Source organism: Lipotes vexillifer, unplaced genomic scaffold (assembly GCF_000442215.2).
Source record: "Lipotes vexillifer unplaced genomic scaffold, Lipotes_vexillifer_v1.1 scaffold822, whole genome shotgun sequence".
Classification (NCBI taxonomy): Eukaryota; Metazoa; Chordata; class Mammalia; order Artiodactyla; family Lipotidae; genus Lipotes; species Lipotes vexillifer.
Window position 1 is genome coordinate 3,217,864 of NW_006770496.1, and position 18,826 is coordinate 3,236,689.

Genomic DNA, 18,826 nt, shown 5'->3' on the forward strand with positions numbered 1-18,826 from the left:
CATCGGCAGGCGGACTCCCAACCACTGCGCCACCAGGGAGGCCCTATATTCTTAAATATGGTATATTGTTTAGTTTTGAAAAACTATGGACATTGTTTTTTTAGTTTGACACGTATAAGTTTACTCTTTTTAATATTACTATTTTTTAGGATGCTATTTTGCTCTGTTTTTAGTACTCATATATGTGATTTTGTGATCCATTAATTTTTCTTAGAATAATTTTGTTGACACATTACAAATTGAAATGAAAGGTAGCAGACTGTGTGTGGCATTTCAGTTTCCCTGAATGTGTATTTCTTTGATTGCACATCTCTCCCCAATTCATCCTCCTCCATATAGAAGTGTGCCCCATAGTTTGGGATGGTCTGACGATTTGTGATGTTTCAGTTTGTTTTTTGAAGTTTCTGTTCTAATGGTTTTTCAAGCCAAAATTAATAAAATATACTATTTTATTTCCTTTAGTGATGAATAAGAACATCTGTTTTAATGTTGTCTGGAAGATTTTTATGATTGTTTTACTCATAGCTCTTTGTCTGACAAATATCAACAGGTCTCCAAATAAGTTTATTGAACTACTTTTTTTATTATATTCTACAGCTGGGTAAGAGACTTATTAGTGTGTTTTTAAAGTTAATTGTCATTATTTTATGTGTACGTACATGACCTTGGCTTATTGGCTTTTTGTGATACAATGCAGTAGCAGTTTCTTACCCCGTCTGTCTCCATAACCCATCCATTCCTTTGTCCAGAGAAACCACTTTCACATCTTTGAAATCTCAGCAATTCTACCATGGAAACCAGTAGCCCATACTTAGGTTCTTAAAACCATGTAAATATTGCTCACTGCTGAGTCAGGTAGGGTAATTAATTGTTTACATGGTGACAGTTTCTTTCCTGTAGTTAATAATTGCCTATTATTTTGTTTTCCTTTGGTTTCTGTATACTGATTAATTCTCAACCACAACTAAACTGTAAAATGCTTAATTTATATGTTGCCAAATGTATAAAATTCACCATTTCAATTCTCCCACCCCTAGTCCCTGGGGCCTCCCTCTTAGAGTCCTCTGTCTTCTGGTTCCACACTAGACTGGTCACTCTCTAGGCTTGCATGTTGGAACTTTATATTTTACTTTTTCACTTGATTGCTGATTTGACTGATTTTAGTATTTTATTTTCCTCAGACTTTATTCCACTGTCTTCTAAGATTCAATTTGGCTTTTCAAAATTAAGTTCTGTTTTGCCATCAATTCCTTTTGTACGTGGCTTTTTTTCCCTCTGGCAGCTTTTGGGTTCTTCTTTTTCATGTCTTAAATAAAGGTCATGATGTGGTAGATTCTGTTCATTTGGACATGTGCATTCTTCTGTTCTGGGGAAAATTTTCTAGTGTTATTCCTTGGATGACTTTCTCTTCTCCATTGTCTCTGTTTTTCTCAAAATCCTATTGTTTGGATATGGAACTCTTGGATTGAAATCTAATTTCTAGTTTTTTCCCTCCCTTATTTTATCTGTTATACTTTATTGTACTTTCTATGAGATTTCCAACTCTCCTAAAGAGTTTTGAGCTTGAAGTTTTCTTCTGCTTCTTGCATTGTCTCTTGACTGCAGGTCCCCCTTCAATTTGTATTTGTTTCTTTTTTTCACTCTGAAAGCTTCCTCACAGCCTGGTGATCCTTAGCTTGACATGTATTTTTAAGAACGAGGTAGCTTGTAAAAGCCGGTTGGAAGGGTGTAAGTTGGATGGGACTTACTGACTAGTGGCTTTTATTATAGAATGAACAGGTTGAGATCATCTTGTAGCTTCTTCATTTACCAGCCTCAGAAGCCTCTATACGGAGAGTGGAGGCACATTGGATTCTTAATCACTTCAGTGCAGAAGTGACACCAGGTACCAGTGACAATTGCCCACCCCCACCTCTTGTGGACACTTATGTGTGAGGGCTCAAGTGCACTCACCAAGGCAGGAAGCAGTATTCCCCGTCTCTCTTTTCCATTCCCTTTATTGCATTAAGGGAGCTTTTTGAGGAGAACTTTTAAATGATTTTCTTTATGAAGGTCTCTACATTTAATGTTTTCTGCTCAGTACCTATGTGACCCCTCGGATCTGTCCCTGACTCTCCTTCTCCTTTGAATATTTACCTTTCTCTACCTGTTTCTGCTAAGTTCTTCACTGCTTCTCAGCTTTTGTGAGAAAAGCCTGGCCACTCTTTTGTAGACATAGCTACTCATCAGAAAATGCCTTCCACATGAGGAACCAACCACTCACAGAGTACAAAGAAAATCCAATTCTGGTTTTCTGTTTTTCTCTATTATCTTTGGCCATTGGAGGTTCATAGTGGCTTCTCTGATACCAGAATTTTTTTTAGAACTACTTTATTTATAGATAGGTTCCAGAAGCCTTGAGGGACTGGAAGATTAGTCTGTATGTCAAAACCCCCTTTTAATTTTGCTTAATAACCCCCTTTCTATCCTGAAGTGAATAGTCATAATTAATATAACCAGTTTTCCAACTCTGTCTTCTCATGATCCAACCCAAGTCACCTATGAAGTGACTCAGTGTTTTTTTTTAGGCTCTGTGGCAGAATAGACTAACTTTTTACATCAATTTCTTACTCCTTCCCCGCCCTCCACCTGTTTTAAGGAAAAGCTGAATTTCTTATTCTGTATGCTAATTTCACTTCTATTGTTTTATTTGACATTTTTTTTGTTCTTCATTCATAAATCAAGCATTTACTGTTTATGCAGGCTGGATTTTTGGTTAAAAACATGTCTTAAGTAGGCTGTGAATTGAACCAGCTCAAACTTTTCCAGCTCCATGTGTTTTTTTGTTTTTTGGTTTTTTTTTTGGTTTTTTGAATGTTCTATTAACTTGGCCTGCTAGCACATCTTTAATCATTTGGTCTAACAGTTGTATATGAATATTTAAAAGATGTGTATTTCTCTTCAGCATGTTTAAATTGATGAAAGTTATTGGTTGAAAATATTGGTGTCTTTTCTACAAAATCTGCCCCCTTTTATGTCATTATCTCAGCAAATGACATTTTTTTTTTTTTAATTTAAAATTTTTGTCTGCGTCGGGTCTTTGTTGCTGTGCGCTGGCTTTCTCTAGTTGTGCAGGCTGGGGCTACTCTTGGTTGCAGTGCGTGGGCTTCTCATTGCGGTGGCTTCTGTTGTGGTGGAGCACGGTCTCTAGGCGCACAGGCTTCAGTAGTTGTGGCGTGTGGGCTCAGTAGTTGTGGCTTGGGGGCTCTAGAGCGCAGACTCAGTATTTGTGACACACGGGCTTAGTTGCTCCGTGGCATGTGGGATCTTCCCGGACCATGGATTGAACTCGTGTCCCCTGCATTGGCAGGCGGATTCTTAACCACTGCACCACCAGGGAAGTCCCTCAGCAAATGACACTTAACCACACTGTTTGTTGTCCAAGTCTAACCCTGAGAAGATATCCATGACTATCCCCTTTAGTTACCTCTGAAATCCAAGTAGTCATAAAATCCCATTGGTTTCTTCCTTCAGAATATCTCTGGCGTCCTTGCACTTCTTTCTTTGTACCCTATCATTCTGCCTTCCTGGGACACCCTGGCATTCTCTGTCTCTCTGGGACATCCCAGCATCTCTCTTACTAGGATACCATGGTATTCTCTCTCCCTAGGACTGCCTCAGCTCTGCCATCCGTCTAGTCCCCCACAAGGCTATTTGCACACTGTGGGACTGTGACAAGGACAGTGCAACAGGAGCACAGGTTTTGGGGAAGAGGAAGAATAGTGAAAGGGGTCTGGAAGTGTATGCAGGACCAGATCCCACATGGCATTTTATTTTTTTTATTTTTATTTATTTATTTATTTTTTTTTTGCGGTACACGGGCCTCTCACTGTTGTGGCCTCTCCCGTTGTGGAGCACAGGCTCCGGACATGCAGGCTCAGCGGCCATGGCTCATGGGCCCAGCCGCTCTGCGGCATGTAGGAATCTTCCCGGACCGGGGCACGAACCCGTGTCCCCTGCATCGGCAGGCGGACTCTCAACCACTGCGCCACCAGGGAAGCCCTTCACATGGCATTTTAGACGTGTTTAGGGGTTTGAATTTCCTCCTGAGAAAAAGGGGATGCCAATGAAGGACTGAGTGGATAGTGTTGGTGTGATCGTATTAATTTATTTTTAATGATGGCATGATGTAGAGAATACACTGTAGGAGGAGTGAGCCTGGATATAGTGAAGCTGTGCAGGAAGGTGCTGCCATTGTCCATGTGGAAGGAGATGGTGGCCTGAGCTAGTATAGTGGGGGTGGGATGGAGAGAAGCGGACAGACTCCATGATATTTGGGAGGCAGAGTTCATGAGGCTTTGCGATTGAGTTGTTCTTTTTAAAGTAATTTTAGGACAGCACAGGTTTGCACGTTGGTGTAATTTTCTCCAGTGGTGCTCAACAGAGGGTTAAGAAGCTAGGTGTGCCTGTGAGGAAGGAGAAAGCTGTGAATAGTGGGGAATGAGCTGGAGTGTTGGGAGATAACAGCCCCTGAGGAGGGCAAGTGAAGAAATGAGCTGAGATGAGCAGGGTTTAATGAAGGGCTCAGGAGCAGTGTCTGGAAGTGACAGTAGAGGTGGCTGCTGGCCTCACCTCCAGGTCTAGAGCCAATATAGGAGCATGACAGAATGACTCTCACAGCAAGGTGAGGTTTCAAGGCAGGAGAAGGAAGCATCTGGGTAGAGGCTGAGGCTGATGGGGAAGGAAGTTTTTCACCGTGGAATGGAGGTCCCAGTAGCAATGACGTGAGATGTTGTATGTTTGACCGCAAGATCCCCCCAAAATGAATGCCAACAGTCTTCTGATTGAATAGTTTTTATGTTTTCACTTACTCTTCAGATACCTTTTGAATCTCTGCCCTAGGAGAGGCTCAGTATTAGGCACTCCAACAGCTGCAGTGATGTATCGAAAGTTCACAATCTAGTAAATAAAATATTATTTTTCTTGGCCCTGGCAGATAAAGAGTTAAATTAAAGGCATTAATAATTTGCTTATAACAGACTGGCAGGACCAAGCTGAGAACTTTTCTCAGCCTTCCTGATTCTCATTCTCTTTCTCACCTTTACTTTCTCTTTCCTTAATGCTCCAAAGTATCCCTGCCTCTAAGTTTAAGGGAAGATGCTCAGCTCTCAGCCAGGCCTGGTGGGCTAGCAGGTGCTGAGGATTACATCTCAAACTTGAGACTGGAAATTCTCTTAATTGATTTCTTTCCAAAATATTCTCTCATATTCCCTTTCTTAAGCATTTACACAGCAAGAAAACTCACTCCAAGGGTAATTTAATGTCATTTTGAATTACTACTTTCATTTTCTCTTTGAACTTTGCGTGTTTCATCATTCTTTGGTAAATAGAGGTAAAAACCTCTGAGATTAACACAGCCTACCAAAATGTGATGATTGGTTTGAATCTGCTTCACTGAAAGGTTTGGGAAATAAGAGAATTATAAAATTATTAAACGTTAGAACTGAAAAGTATTTTTAAGATCTTTTACATTCTCACCCCCTTATTTTATATCTAAGGAAATCAAGGCTCAAAAGATTAATGGGATGTATGAGTAAATGTGGTAAATGTTTGCCAAGCTCAGAATCCTTTCAAATTTGCACAGTAGGAACTTTCATATTTTCTGACAGGTGGTAGTTGGTAATATTGCAGAAGAAACTTTTTTTTTTAACCACTAGGGAATGCTGAAATATCAACTGATCAACTGTAATGGAAAAAAAAATCAATTTTAAGTATTCTGATTACTACATCTTTTCTGTTTAGCAAAATAAAATGACCTATGTGATAGTCGTTAAGGATCGGAGGGTAGGAAGGTAAATGCTGGGAACACTATTTTGGATTTATTGCAAGTCATATCATTTCCTAGTGATTGTAACTTAGAACATTCCTCGTAGATAAGCAAAGTTTATTCTTTCCTCCTGGCTATGCAGGGCCTGAATATACCAGAAAGTCTGCCTCCCTGCTTTATTAGTTAAGCAAAGCTGTCTATATATATAATCATGGAAGATGCTGCACCATAACCTATAGTATATTAGAACACTATATAATTTTGAGGTAAGGAAGACCTTCACAGACAAGACAGGAAATTCAGAAGAAATAAAATATTGACATTTTACTATGAAATTAACTGCATAAAATTAAAAATTTTTTTCTGACAGAATACACTGTAAATTATATCAGAAGATTTTGTCACACATGACAGTAAAAAAATTTGTGTCCCTAATCTTTAAATAGGGAAACAGAGAATCCAATAGGAAAACAGACAAGAATGTGAACATACAATTCACAGAAGAGTAAATGAAGAAAACAGAACAAAACAGCCCACTAAAATGATGCTTTGTTGTAAAGCATCTATACTCCAATAAAAATTAATAAAAAAACATTTTTTTAAAGTAAAATGATGCCTTATACAAATAGGAAGGAGGAACAAATGAAAATAACATTGAGAAAAACGTTTTTGCCCTTCCTGTGGGCAAAATGTAAAAGGATCTGGGCATATTGGGTGCTGTGTTATAGAGATACGGAACCCTCATACATTGGTGAGGGTGTGGACTGGAATGGCTTCTCTGGAAAGTTCACGTTCTTTGACTTGGCAGTCTCACACGTCTATTCAATAGAAATAAAGGCACCATTTTTTTTTAACATGTACAGCGATGTTATTTTAACATTTTAAAAGCTATAGCAAGGAATTGAAAAACATTCGTATGACCAATAAGAGGAAAAGGGCTGAAAAATTTGCAGTGTGTTTGTACTGTGCAATATTTGACATCTATTACAATAAAAAGAATGCCTTGGGGCTTCCCTGGTGGCGCAGTGATTGAGGGTCCGCCTGCCGATGCAGGGGACACGGGTTCGTGCCCCGGTCTGGGAAGATCCCACATGCTGCGGAGCGGCTGGGCCTGTGAGCCGTGGCCACTGAGCCTGCGCGTCCGGAGCCTGTGCTCCGCAGTGGGAGAGGCCACAACAGTTAGAGGCCCGTGTACCGCAAAAAAAAAAAGAAAAAAAAGAATGCCTTGGGTTACAAGTATTGATTAGGAATAATCTTCATAATAGATTAATTAGAAAAGGAACATTTCTGAGGGATATTAATAGTACGATCACATTAAAATATGTTTGTATGGTTAATAGAGAAAGATTTGGAAGGATGGACACACACACAAATGTGTTTTTTTTTTTTTTGCGGTACGCGGGCCTCTCACTGTTGCGGCCTCTCCCGTTCCGGAGCACAGGCTCCGGACGCGCAGGCCCAGCGGCCACGGCCCACGGGCCCAGCCGCTCCGCGGCATGCGGGATCCTCCCGGACCGGGGCACGAACCCGCGTCCCCTGCATCGGCAGGCGGACTCTCAACAACTGCGCCACCAGGGAAGCCCCACACAAATGTTTTTACTGATTATCTTAGGTGAATAGGCTTGGGGGAGGGTTGCTAGGAGGAAACCATTTGTTAAATATATAGACCTCTGGACTTTTTGGTTTGTTAGAATATGTTCAGATTGTTAAAATATATTTATCTGTTTAATATCTAATATTTAAACATCTAATTATTTATTTAAGCCCATAACTCATTCTTAAGCTTTCTAAAGTCTCATCACTTGCTCTGAGGGCTGGGGTTTGCCTATTTGCTGGCCTTTTGAAGTAGCCGTGCTGTGCCTCTGAGGAGAGAACTGACTTCCGCTTCCTGGCCTGTACTATTTTTTAGCTCCTTTATCTGTCCCTCTTATTTCTGTGATCCATCACTTCACTACTGTCTGGCCAATATGCTGTTTCTTTGCCCCTTTATATTTCATTTGTGCCAGTCCAGGTTAATAACCAGTGGAGTAAAATCACACAGTCCTACCATTAGTGTCTCAGAATTTGTGATCTTGAACGTAAGTTGATCCCTTAAAGATGGCTCTACAGGGGCTTCCCGGGTGGCGCAGTGGTTGAGAGTCCGCCTGCCGATGCAGGGGACGCGGGTTCGTGCCCCAGTCCGGGAAGATCCCACATGCCGGCGAGTGGCTGGGCCCGTGAGCCATGGCCACTGAGCCTGTGCGTCCAGAGCCTGTGCTCCGCAACAGGAGAGGCCACAACAGTGAGAGGCCTGCGTACTGCAAAAAAAAAAAAAAAAAAAAAAGATGGCTCTACAGTCCTCCTGTTTTCCCTCCTTACCTCTCTCCTTAAATGCAAGTGGTATTTCAGACATCCCCTTCCCCCCTTTCCTCAAGCCTTTAGCCCTGCTACCTGTTCTCTTGAGCAGCAAGTGGCTCTGTGCCCTGACTCTAGGGAAAACGGCAACTCTGTAAACTCCTTGCCACTAAACATGCAAGCTTCACCTTCCTCTTGGCTGACTGGCCCCATGTGCTGGGGATCCCAGCCCTTCCTTCCTCCTTCTGGGGGTGATGCAGAGGGTGTATGTTCTTGCTACATGGATTATCCCTGCCATCTCATATATCTCTTCTGTGTTTCCTCATTCATACATCCTGAAGAATAAATATAATGGCCTAGAATACCTATGTCTGATTCTTTGTTACTTCTCTGTGTGATACACGTATTTGCTGGATGGATAGAAAGAAAGAAGGCTATTTGGGTAAAATAACAAGAAAGCAGCATGAACTAAAGAGAGTAAAAAGACCTCAATAGTAGAGATGAAAGAAACGATGGAACAAACCTAAAAACAGCCTTACTTTCACCTGCCCAAATGCTTCTGGCCAGGGGAGGAGGAGAATGGGGATGTTTTCACTCTTACCTGATCAAATGAAGGTAACTGTTAGGATTGCCAAACTATACCATTGTGGTTTCTTAGCTAGAGTTATAAGCCACATTCTCATATTTTGATATTTGCCTTGTATTTCCCAATTTTTGGAAAACAAATGAACGATAAAACTTTATCTGTAAACTAGGTTTCCCAAGCATGTATAAAAGTAGCTTGGGTTTGGGAAATACTGAATTAATTAAATCTTTAATGTGCTAACATGCTTTGTGAATTTCCAAGAGCAGGAGACAGTGTGATGATTTCCAGCTTCATGACCATTAAGCACTTTCCTGTACTTGCTCCCATCCCCTCTTCTGAATATATATTACATGCCAAGAAAAATACTTTGAGAAATGCTGAGGGACACAAATTAATATGTGTACTAAAGGATAAAAAAAAAAAAGAAGAAAAAGAAAGGTCAGGTTGCATGACGCACAGTAACATGACTATTAAGAATTTTTTATTTCTTGTCAGTTTGTGTTTTTCTGTACATTTTGAAGATGGAAAATTATTTTTTAAAAAATAAAACTTGTTTTGACTAATGATACCTTAGAGGAAATAAGCTGTTTTGTAAATAAGTATAGTAGAGTACTAGTGTGGCTAAAACTTCTTGTAGTACTGGCAGATTATCATGCTCTGTTATTTCAAGGTTTTATTAGGATTGACTTGCTTTCTGTTATTCAAGTTACATTTTCTTATTCTCTTTTCCAGCGGCAGTCGATTAGGAGGCCTGGTTACAGTGTTGTGCTTCTTTTTCAATCATGGAGAGGTAGGTAGTCAACAAATATTTTCAAAATCTTTAGGGAATTTTACTTCTAGAAATATGAGTTTCTTCTTTAGGTAGTCAGTCAAGTATTTCTTAAAATTTTAGGAGATTTTACTAATAGAAATATAAATTTCTTCCTTAATTTCTTTAAATGTAGCCTATAGTAGCATTCTTTAAATGTTTCATCTTATTTTGATTCATTTTTTTAAACACTAGCACTTATCTTTAGTTAACTTTTCATGACCATTATATCTTTTATGTGATACATCTCTTAGTGGCATGAATAGTGGGTCTGTGTTAATTCTATATATAATTTAACACTGTGTTTTAACTATGATGCAAATAAGCTAGCCATGTATCCATTAACTTCCTGTGTCGGGGTAACTTTGATGTAGGAGCTATAGCGTATGTTTCTAGTTTAATGCATTTCTATTCAACTTTGATATACTTTTGAGTATCCTTTGCAGAATATTTTATTGTATCTATAAATTTTCATGTATCCAAAGAGAGCAACATTGTAAAAAGCATAGACTCTGGATCCAAGTTACCTGTGTTCAAATCCTGGCTCTGCCATTTAGTGACTGAGTGACCTAGGCAAGCCATTCAATCTCACCTTAGTTTCCTCTTTGTAAATGGGCATACTGATGTTATCCATTTCATGGGATTATTGGGGAGATTAAATGAGTTCATATGTGTAATGTGCCTAGAACAGTGTTTGACACACAGTTACTGCTAAGTAATTATTAGTTTGTGTAATTGTTTATATTATCATTAGTAACTTATTTTAGATTAATTTTTAATATAAATTCAAGATGCCAGTGAAATCCTTCCAGGAAATTAATTATAGTTGTAAATGAATTTCTAGTAATATATCTCTGTCCAGTTTTCTTTCATGGTAAGTTTTGTATGAAGGGAAAGAAAAGAAAGGTTAGGTTGCTTTGTGTGAAGTAACTCATTCCTTTTATGTGTTTCTACACTAAGTGTCTACAGCATTTGAATATGCACATTTTACAAAGCTCTAAGAGTAGTCATGCAAAAACTTAACTGTAGACTCAAGGTTGAATTTTTTTATTATTCAGTGGTTTACTGATGGAAGTTGAACTAACACATGCTTAGTATGTAGAATCACAGAAATTTAAAGCTTTATGGATTAGAGCATTTGACAAATGATTGCAATATGACATCAATTAATTGATTTGATCTGAATTTTGAGCAGAGAAAAAAAGAATTATTTGGCTCTTTTTGACTATGGATGCTGCTCAGTGCTGTCGTTGGACCATAAACCTTTTGGAAGCACGGATCTGTGAGAATGACCTAAGAAATAGGAAATAACTGCTTAACAGTGGAAGAAAGGAACATTGAGTGTTCACAATGAGATGTTGAGAGGAAAGGGACTGTTGAAAATTTTGAAGCCAAGGCACAGTTTTAAATACTACTGTCTCTTAAGCAGAAATATTCTCAGTGTAAATTAGAGGTTATTAATTCATGATCTTACATTTTTCTAATAATTTTGATACTCATGTAGCATGAACATCATTCTTGACAAAGTCTTTTCAGTTTTTAACAATGAAATTCAGACAATTCAGTTCATTTTTCAGGTTGAGAGTTTTTTTTTTTGATACTTTTTAGCTACTTGGTACACTGAAACATGCTTAGGGAACACATTCCACTTAGGAAAAGGTAAACTAAATGAGATTAGAATTAGAATTGTGGTTTTACTGAATTAGTCAAGTAGATAATTGTACTTATATCAGTAACTATAGCTTTAGAGTAGAAAAGTAACCATTTTGAATAATGACATTAAAATTTAGAACATAAACTGCAGTTTTGGGTAAAATAATCTTGAGAACTCAAGTAACTAAAAACTATTTTATTATAATTTTATATTTATTTTGGTTTTCAGATTGTACGATTTTCAGACCCTTGTTTTCTTCTGATTTTTAAAAATGTTGCCTAAAGTACATAGTTTTTATAAGGGGGGAAACGTCTACTCTGATAGTACCTATTCATGCATTTAGTGAACTTTTCCGGAGAGTCAGTGTTTGCTTCACGGGAATTTCTAGCCAGTTTCTAATTGGTACCCTTCTTTCTTAGAAGAGTTATTTAAATCATGTGAGTGAGTGGTTAATGTGCCAAAAAATAGTTGTGAATTGTTACCTGCTTTTTTCTATTTCCATTATTTAGTTTGCTCTGTACTTAAGTCTAAGATAGTGTAAGATGTACTTTTTAAAATATTTTTTTCTCAGATGATTTTACAAGGTAAAATATTTGCTTTAATAAAAACTGCAAATTATGTAGTGTAAATGATTAATCAAATTATTTAAAACAGAAATTTAAAACCTTCAAATCTAAAAAATGAATGTGAAAACACAGTAAAGGAGCTATTAATTGCTCATAGTAATGATCAATAATATTGAGGTTATATATTTCATAATAAAAATTATGCAGATGTTTTCACTTATCAAGCTTTTTAATTAAATGTTGATTCTGCCCCTATTGAGAATTATTGCTAAGATGAAAGCTAACAATTTTGCTTAGCTTTTAAAGCATTTAGATGGGTACATTAAAAAAAAAAACTAAATGCAATATTTTTCTGCAATTTTTTTTTTTTTTTTGCGGTACCTGGGCCTCTCACTGTGGTGGCCTCTCCCGTTGCGGCGCACAGGCTCTGGACGCACAGGGTCAGCGGCCATGGCTCACGGGCGTAGCCGCTCCGCGGCATGTGGGATCTTCCCGGACCGGGGCACAAACCTGTGTCCCCTGCAACGGCAGGCGGACTCTCAACCACTGCACCACCAGGGAAGCCCTTTTTCTGCAATTTTTGACTGTTAATTTCTTTTCCTTCCTCCCTCCCTCTCTTGCTTTCCTTTCTACTGATGGTAAGGTTTTGGCCAGGATATTTATTGAGTCTTCTGCTTATTCAACTTAATTAAAACAACATATACTGAGGTCCTACTGTATGTCAGGACTTGTAGATGCTGGGGATGTGTCAGTTAGTAAAACAAAGACCCCTGTCCTTGTGGATAATCATGTGAAGGTGGGACAATCTTCTGCTTAAGGTGGGGGAATACTGGTTTATTTGGGGAGAAGCAAGGAGGTCATTGTGGAAGAGCAGAGAGTGAAAGGGATAAGGCCAACAGTGAAAGACGGGAGGTGGTGTGTGGAAGGAGCCGGTTCTGTAGTCTTGTCAGTCATTGTAAAGTTCATTTGGAGCACGTGGAAAGGCCGTGGAGGGTTACTTGCAGAAGAGGGACATGATTTAAATATTTTTTACATTAATTTGGACTATAGTGTAAGTGCAAGATGTGTTATTCAGGCTATTGAGTGGTGTGCCTATTTGTGAAACTTACATTACTCCAAAAGTCCAAAAACAGAGAGTGTGCTAGTCTTAGCTGGAAATGAATCTGTTGATGTAGTTTTGAAAACTAGCTTCTAATGTAGTAGAAAACTAGCCTGCAATATCTTTCATGACCTGGCCCTTTCTGCATCTCACTACCCCAGGGCATTTTCTTTTTGCCTCAGTCCTGCTGTCCTTCCTTCCTCTAGTTCCCAGAAAGGACTGTTCCTTTTCCTTCCTCAGGGCCTTTGCACATGCTGTTTCCTAGCCCTGCATACTTCCCTCACCCTGTATCTCCTAATCTGTGCCTAGTTAACTCTTAGTCATCTTTAATAACTGGATGGTTTAGTTTGGGTTTCAGTGGTGTTCTTCATTTCTTCCTGCAGATCTGGGTTTCCATCTGGTATAATTTCTCCTTAGTCTAAGAACTTTATTTAGCATTGTGGTGAAGATCTGCTGCCCATAAGTTGTCTTAGCTTTTACCTTTCTAAAAACATCCTTATTTTGCCTTCATTTTTTTAAAGTATATTTTTGTTGGATAAGAATTCTGGATTGAAAGCTTTATCTTTAAGCACTTTAAGTGTCATTGTTTTATGTTCTGGCTTCCATTGTTTCATAAGTCATCTGTCACTCTTATTATTGTTGTCCTGAATGTAATGTGTATCTTCTGTGGTGGTTTGAAGCTTTGTTTTTTTTCTTTTTTTTTTTGTCGTTGTTGTTTTAAAAATTACTTAATTATATTTTTGGCTGTGTTGGGTCTCCGTTGCTGCGTGCAGGCTTGCTTTCTCTAGTTGCCGTGAGCAGGGGGCCACTCTTCGTTGTGATGCGCGGGCTTCTCATTGCGGTGGCTTCTTTTGTTGTGGAGCATGGGCTCCAGGTGTGCGGGCTTCAGTAGTTGTGGCTCACGGGCTCTACAGCGCAGGCTCAGTAGTTGTGGCTCACAGGCTGAGTTGCTTCACGGCATGTGGGATTTTCCCTGACTAGGGATCAAAACCATGTGCCCTGTATTGGCAGGCGTATTCCTAACCATTGCACCACCAGGGAAGTCCTTAAAGCTTTGTTTTTATATTTGACTTTTATTGGTTTGATGGTGAAGAACTTAAATTTGGTCTTTTTTGTATGCATCCTGCTTAAGTTTCACTGAACATCTTTGTTCTGTGGGTTTTTTTTTTTTAATCAGTTTTTGGAAACCTTTTAGCAAATATCTTTTCTTCAAATATTTTATCTTCCCCATTCTCTCTCTTATTGTCTTTGAGGATTCTAATTCCATGTATGTTCAACTTTTGATGTTATCCCATAGGTTTTTGATACTCTCTTCATCTTTTTTTTTTTTCATTTTTTCTCTCTTTGTCTCTATTTAGATATATTATTTTACCGTATCCCTGAGTTCATTGGTATTTTATTCTGATATTCAGCCTGCTTTAATGCCCATCCAGTGACTTGTTTATTTTAGATATTATAAATTTCAGTTTTAGAATTTCATTGTTTTCCTGAGCTTCCATTTCTCTGTTGAAAATTCTTGTCTCTTTATCCATTCTGTCCATCTTTTTCTGTAAATTTTTAAACCTAATTATTATAGTTATTTAAAGTCCTTGTCTGCTAATTCCAACATTCACGTTATCTGTGGATTTAACTAGAATTTACCTTTTGATTGTGGGTTATATTTTTGTATTTTGCATGTCTCATAGATTTCTCTTTTATGCAAGAATGATAAAGCCTGAACTAGATAATTGTTTTTTCCCCAGAAAGGGATTATCTTTTCCTGTAGGGTAAGGGCCTGAGCAGTTTGATCCCACCATGAGTCTTGCTAAGCTGGGCAGGGCTGTGGTTTTAATTTGTTTTAGTTTACCTCCAGTTTCAAATGAATTAAGGAGATTTCTGCTCTGTGGCTCAATCTCCAGTTTCCCAGATGCTCAGCCCAGGGCATGATCTCTTTGATCTTACCAGCAGTTGAATCTGGAGGGGGTGAAGTTTTAGCTTTTTAGTTTCAGTCCATCACTGGATTCGACTTCAGCAAGTTCCTGGAAGCTAAGCACTGTGTAAGACTGTGACTTCTCTCTGCTTCCTCCCTGTTCTTCACTGCTTCTTCACCCCAATCTGAATATCCAATTAACTTAGTACTATTTGTTGAAAAGACCATTCTTTTCCCATTGAATTGTAGTGGTGCTTTTGTCATTAATCAAGTAACTGTATATTTGTAGATTTGTCTTTAGACTTTCAAATCTGTTCTGTTTTTCTGTTTATCTTTAAGCCAGTATCACACTATCTTAAATATTGTAGCTTTAAAAGTTTGATATCTGGTGGTAAAAAGTCTCCAACTCTGTTCTCCGGTGTTGCTTTAGCTAGTCCAGGATTTTGTATTTCCATATAAATTTTAGAATCAGCTTTCCATGATTCCTCCTTCCCCCAGTAGATTTACAACCTGCTAGGACTTTAGTTATGATTGCCTTGATCTCTAGATCAATTTAAGGAGAAGTGACATTCTAAATATATCAGATCTTCCCATCTATAAACATAGGTATTCTTTCATTTATATCAGTCTTCTTCAATTTCTTTCAGCAATCTTTTATGTCTTGCAAATTTTTATTAGATTAACTCCTAACAAATGTGTGTGTGTGTGTGTGTGTGTGTGTGTGTGTGTGTGTATTTTGGGGAGGGAGGGGTACTATTCTCTGCCCTTTTGATATGTCCTCAAGTGTTCTTTCAACACTTACTTTCTTGCACAAAAAGGTGTTTCAAGATCACCTCATACTGTCTTGCCCCCAGATGTGGAATCAGCTGTTTTCCAAGGAATCTTGGATCCTGTTAGTGGAAAATGGTAACTAGAGACCACAAATGGGGTGCTTGATGTGCTTATTACTGCTTGGATATAATCACTTTTAGGTCCTTTTAGCAAAAATCATTAATTCATACTGATTCCTCCAATAATTCTAATCTAGTAATCTAGTAGTATAAACCCTGCCTTCTCCCACTCCATATTTGTATCTCCTCCCTCCCCACAATCTAAATGTATTTACTTACTTGCTTTATTCTATAATATACACAAAATAGTTTCAGAATTAATACACTACGATTACCAATAACAAACCTACTAAGTAAGGTTTAAGATTTCTTTGCTGTTCTTTTTTTCCCTAAGATTGCATTCTACTAAGGGGGTACAGAGTTCAAAAGTAAAACAGCTCAAAATATACCTAGATTATTTTTGCTTCTCTGTTATGTTACCATTTAATACAGTTAGAATCATTTGTTTCAGTTTATATTTATACTGCCTTTGTATCTTGACAAATACCTCATACTGTATACAGAATTCTGATTATGTTGATAACCTTGAGAAGTTTAGTTTACAACCACATGGTAAGATGGTAGAGTTGATATTGATAACATCTTGTCAGCTTTTTGTATTTTGAATAAGTAAGGAATGGTCAGGTTGTGTCATTGCTATAAAGGATAGAGTCATGAAGATGTAATTTATTGCTTATCCAACAAAGCTGACTGATTTCACAGAAGTTCTATGCAAACTTTATGGTAGGATATGGTGATATCCTAGAAGTTCAGAGACAAAAAAGGTAAATGTTTCTTTTCATAGAACCAGTAGAAATTCTTTATTAAGATGGTAAAGCTTACTAATAACAATTATACATCACTGAAACATTAATTTTCGTGTGAGCCAAAATTGTATTACAAATTCAACTTGTAACTGACTGGTTATTTGGGCAGCATGTCAGTACATGGTATAGAAAGAGACAAACTCCAAGAAAGCTACCTGACTTATTATCAAGGTGCAGTCCCATCAGCCTCACAAAGCCCATGCCAAGCTAAGGGTCTGCCTAAACAATGGGACTGCCCTAAGTAACATCAGATAGAAGATGTTCAAACGATAGCTGTTGCACCTAGCGTTATTATGGTTGACATCTGGATAGTTGAATCCTTAAACCTACACTATTCTCAGAAAAAGAGTAGCCAAACCCATGGTGGTCAGAAATCTTTTTTGGAATTGCTTGTAATTATAGTGTTTACAGCAATATTATAGCTAACATAGCAGTGCAGCAGTCAGAGGTGGGATAATTTGTTTTAAACCCAAACATTATACCAACAAGTTACAATTGATCCTACAAAGGTTAACTCTAGTTAAAACTCTTGAACAAGCCTTAAACATGATCTGTTTGATACTAACTATAACTTATAATTGACTAGTCAGTTCTATTCCTGTTTTTAAATTGTGAAGAGAAATCAGTTAGATTATGCTAGATCTCTAATAGTATAAGTAAACTTATTTGAAAGGAGAGGTTGAAAAATGAAGCTGTTTATTGCTAAAATTCTTCATTTTGGATTCTTGAGTACATGATTAAAAAATTCAGCCTTCACCAAGCAGAAAATAGATTAAAAGCCTGTTGTCATCAATATCTAGGCAGTGTTATGTTGCAGTATTATTCAATGCTATGAAATGTGTGCTGAAAATTATTTAGTGGATGATGACAGTTAAAACAGTGTAAGCTTTTTTATTGAGTTTACTTTCACAATTAAAGAATTTCTTATTCTTTGTCAGAGTATAGAATACATTTGTGTAACCCTTTTGAAGCAGTTCACGTGTGTATATTTCCTCCTTTCATTCTTACATTTGAACCTATAAAGAGAACTATAGATTTTTATTTTCTATTTAAAATTATAGTTAAATAAAAAATATTTATTTGTTGAAACTTAAGGTATGATTAAAACAAATCTGTTTACTATTCTCATATTATATGGTGTCACCTGGAGCAGCAATTATGTTAGTACCAGATCTAGTAAAGCACCCTGTGTTATTGGAGAAACAATAAGAAGCACTTTCACATACATATGAATTCATTCACTCTTAACTTTTTAGAAGGAGAAAACCTTGCTCTTTGTTACTAATTTATAATTGAGCCTTCTTATCCTTACTTTACAGAGGATGTAATCGAGTTTTAGCAAACTGAGTGACTCCTGCTATTAAGAGAGATGAATTTCTAAGAGATGACAACATAGTTGTATTTGGTAACAAAATAAATATGGTGAACAGTCTGTATGAAGAAAGTTTTCAAATTGTGTATTACATAGTTTAAATATTTTCTTATTGGTTTTTGCATAGAGATTGGTAGCCTTATAAATTTTAGTTATATATCTCTACTGTCAATCATACTGAAATCTCTAGTTAATCTAATAAACTAACAGATTTTTTACTTTGCATTTCAGTAACAACAAATATACATTTTTAAAGACTTTTTCAATCTTTTCATATTCTCTTGTATGTACAGTTCATTTATAAATAGATATTTATGTTAATTTCATAGAGAATGGTGAGTTTTGGTAAAAAAAGGAATAAATTGGCTCAAACTTTCTATAACAGTAGAAGAAATATCTAATAGTCTGAGGTAGAGCTAAAATAAAGGAAAGACTTATTTCCACTGTGGTCTTTGTAATACTATATAGTCTCTAAAGTAGCCCTGCTTGACGTGAAAGATGTAATGATTTCTTCTAGTGTGACGAGCTTAGTAGTAGTAATATCAAATTGTTTACATTTAATCCAGTGCAGTTTTCTTTAAATTGAAAGATGGACTATTAATATATTTAGTATATATGCAGAAACATGATGGAGTCTCATACTGGGATAGTACATTATTTAATTAAGTCTAAAGTAAGCTTTTCAGAAAGGTTGTTACTTAACTACTTTAGGACTTTTGTGATTTTTTTTGATCCCCTGTGCCGCTTTTAAATATTTTGCAGCCCAGGGTGGCTTGGGCAAAGAAGAAGTAAAAACAAAAATGGAGTGCTCCTTTTAAGCAGCATTGTCAATAAAAATACTAACAGAGATGACCACAGGGAGTTTTGAAATATTGGTTATGGATAGTTTTGCTGAAATTCACGTGAAAGAAGACAAACTATAGTTCATTTTCAAAACCAGTTCAAATGTAGTGTTTTTACTTTGGGCAGAACATTTTCTTGCTGGTGCTTTCCCTA

At 37.3% G+C, this 18,826-nt stretch overlaps 1 protein-coding gene across 1 annotated transcript in view; it reads left to right on the forward strand.

The window, feature by feature from the left end:
- Positions 1-18,826, forward strand: part of DPY19L1 (dpy-19 like C-mannosyltransferase 1) — an 87,515-nt gene that overhangs the window by 20,330 nt on the left and 48,359 nt on the right. The window contains exon 6 of the mRNA XM_007446125.1: positions 9,459-9,516. Within this exon, the coding sequence (XP_007446187.1) occupies positions 9,459-9,516 (58 nt within the window). The remainder of the gene's footprint in view (positions 1-9,458; positions 9,517-18,826) is intronic.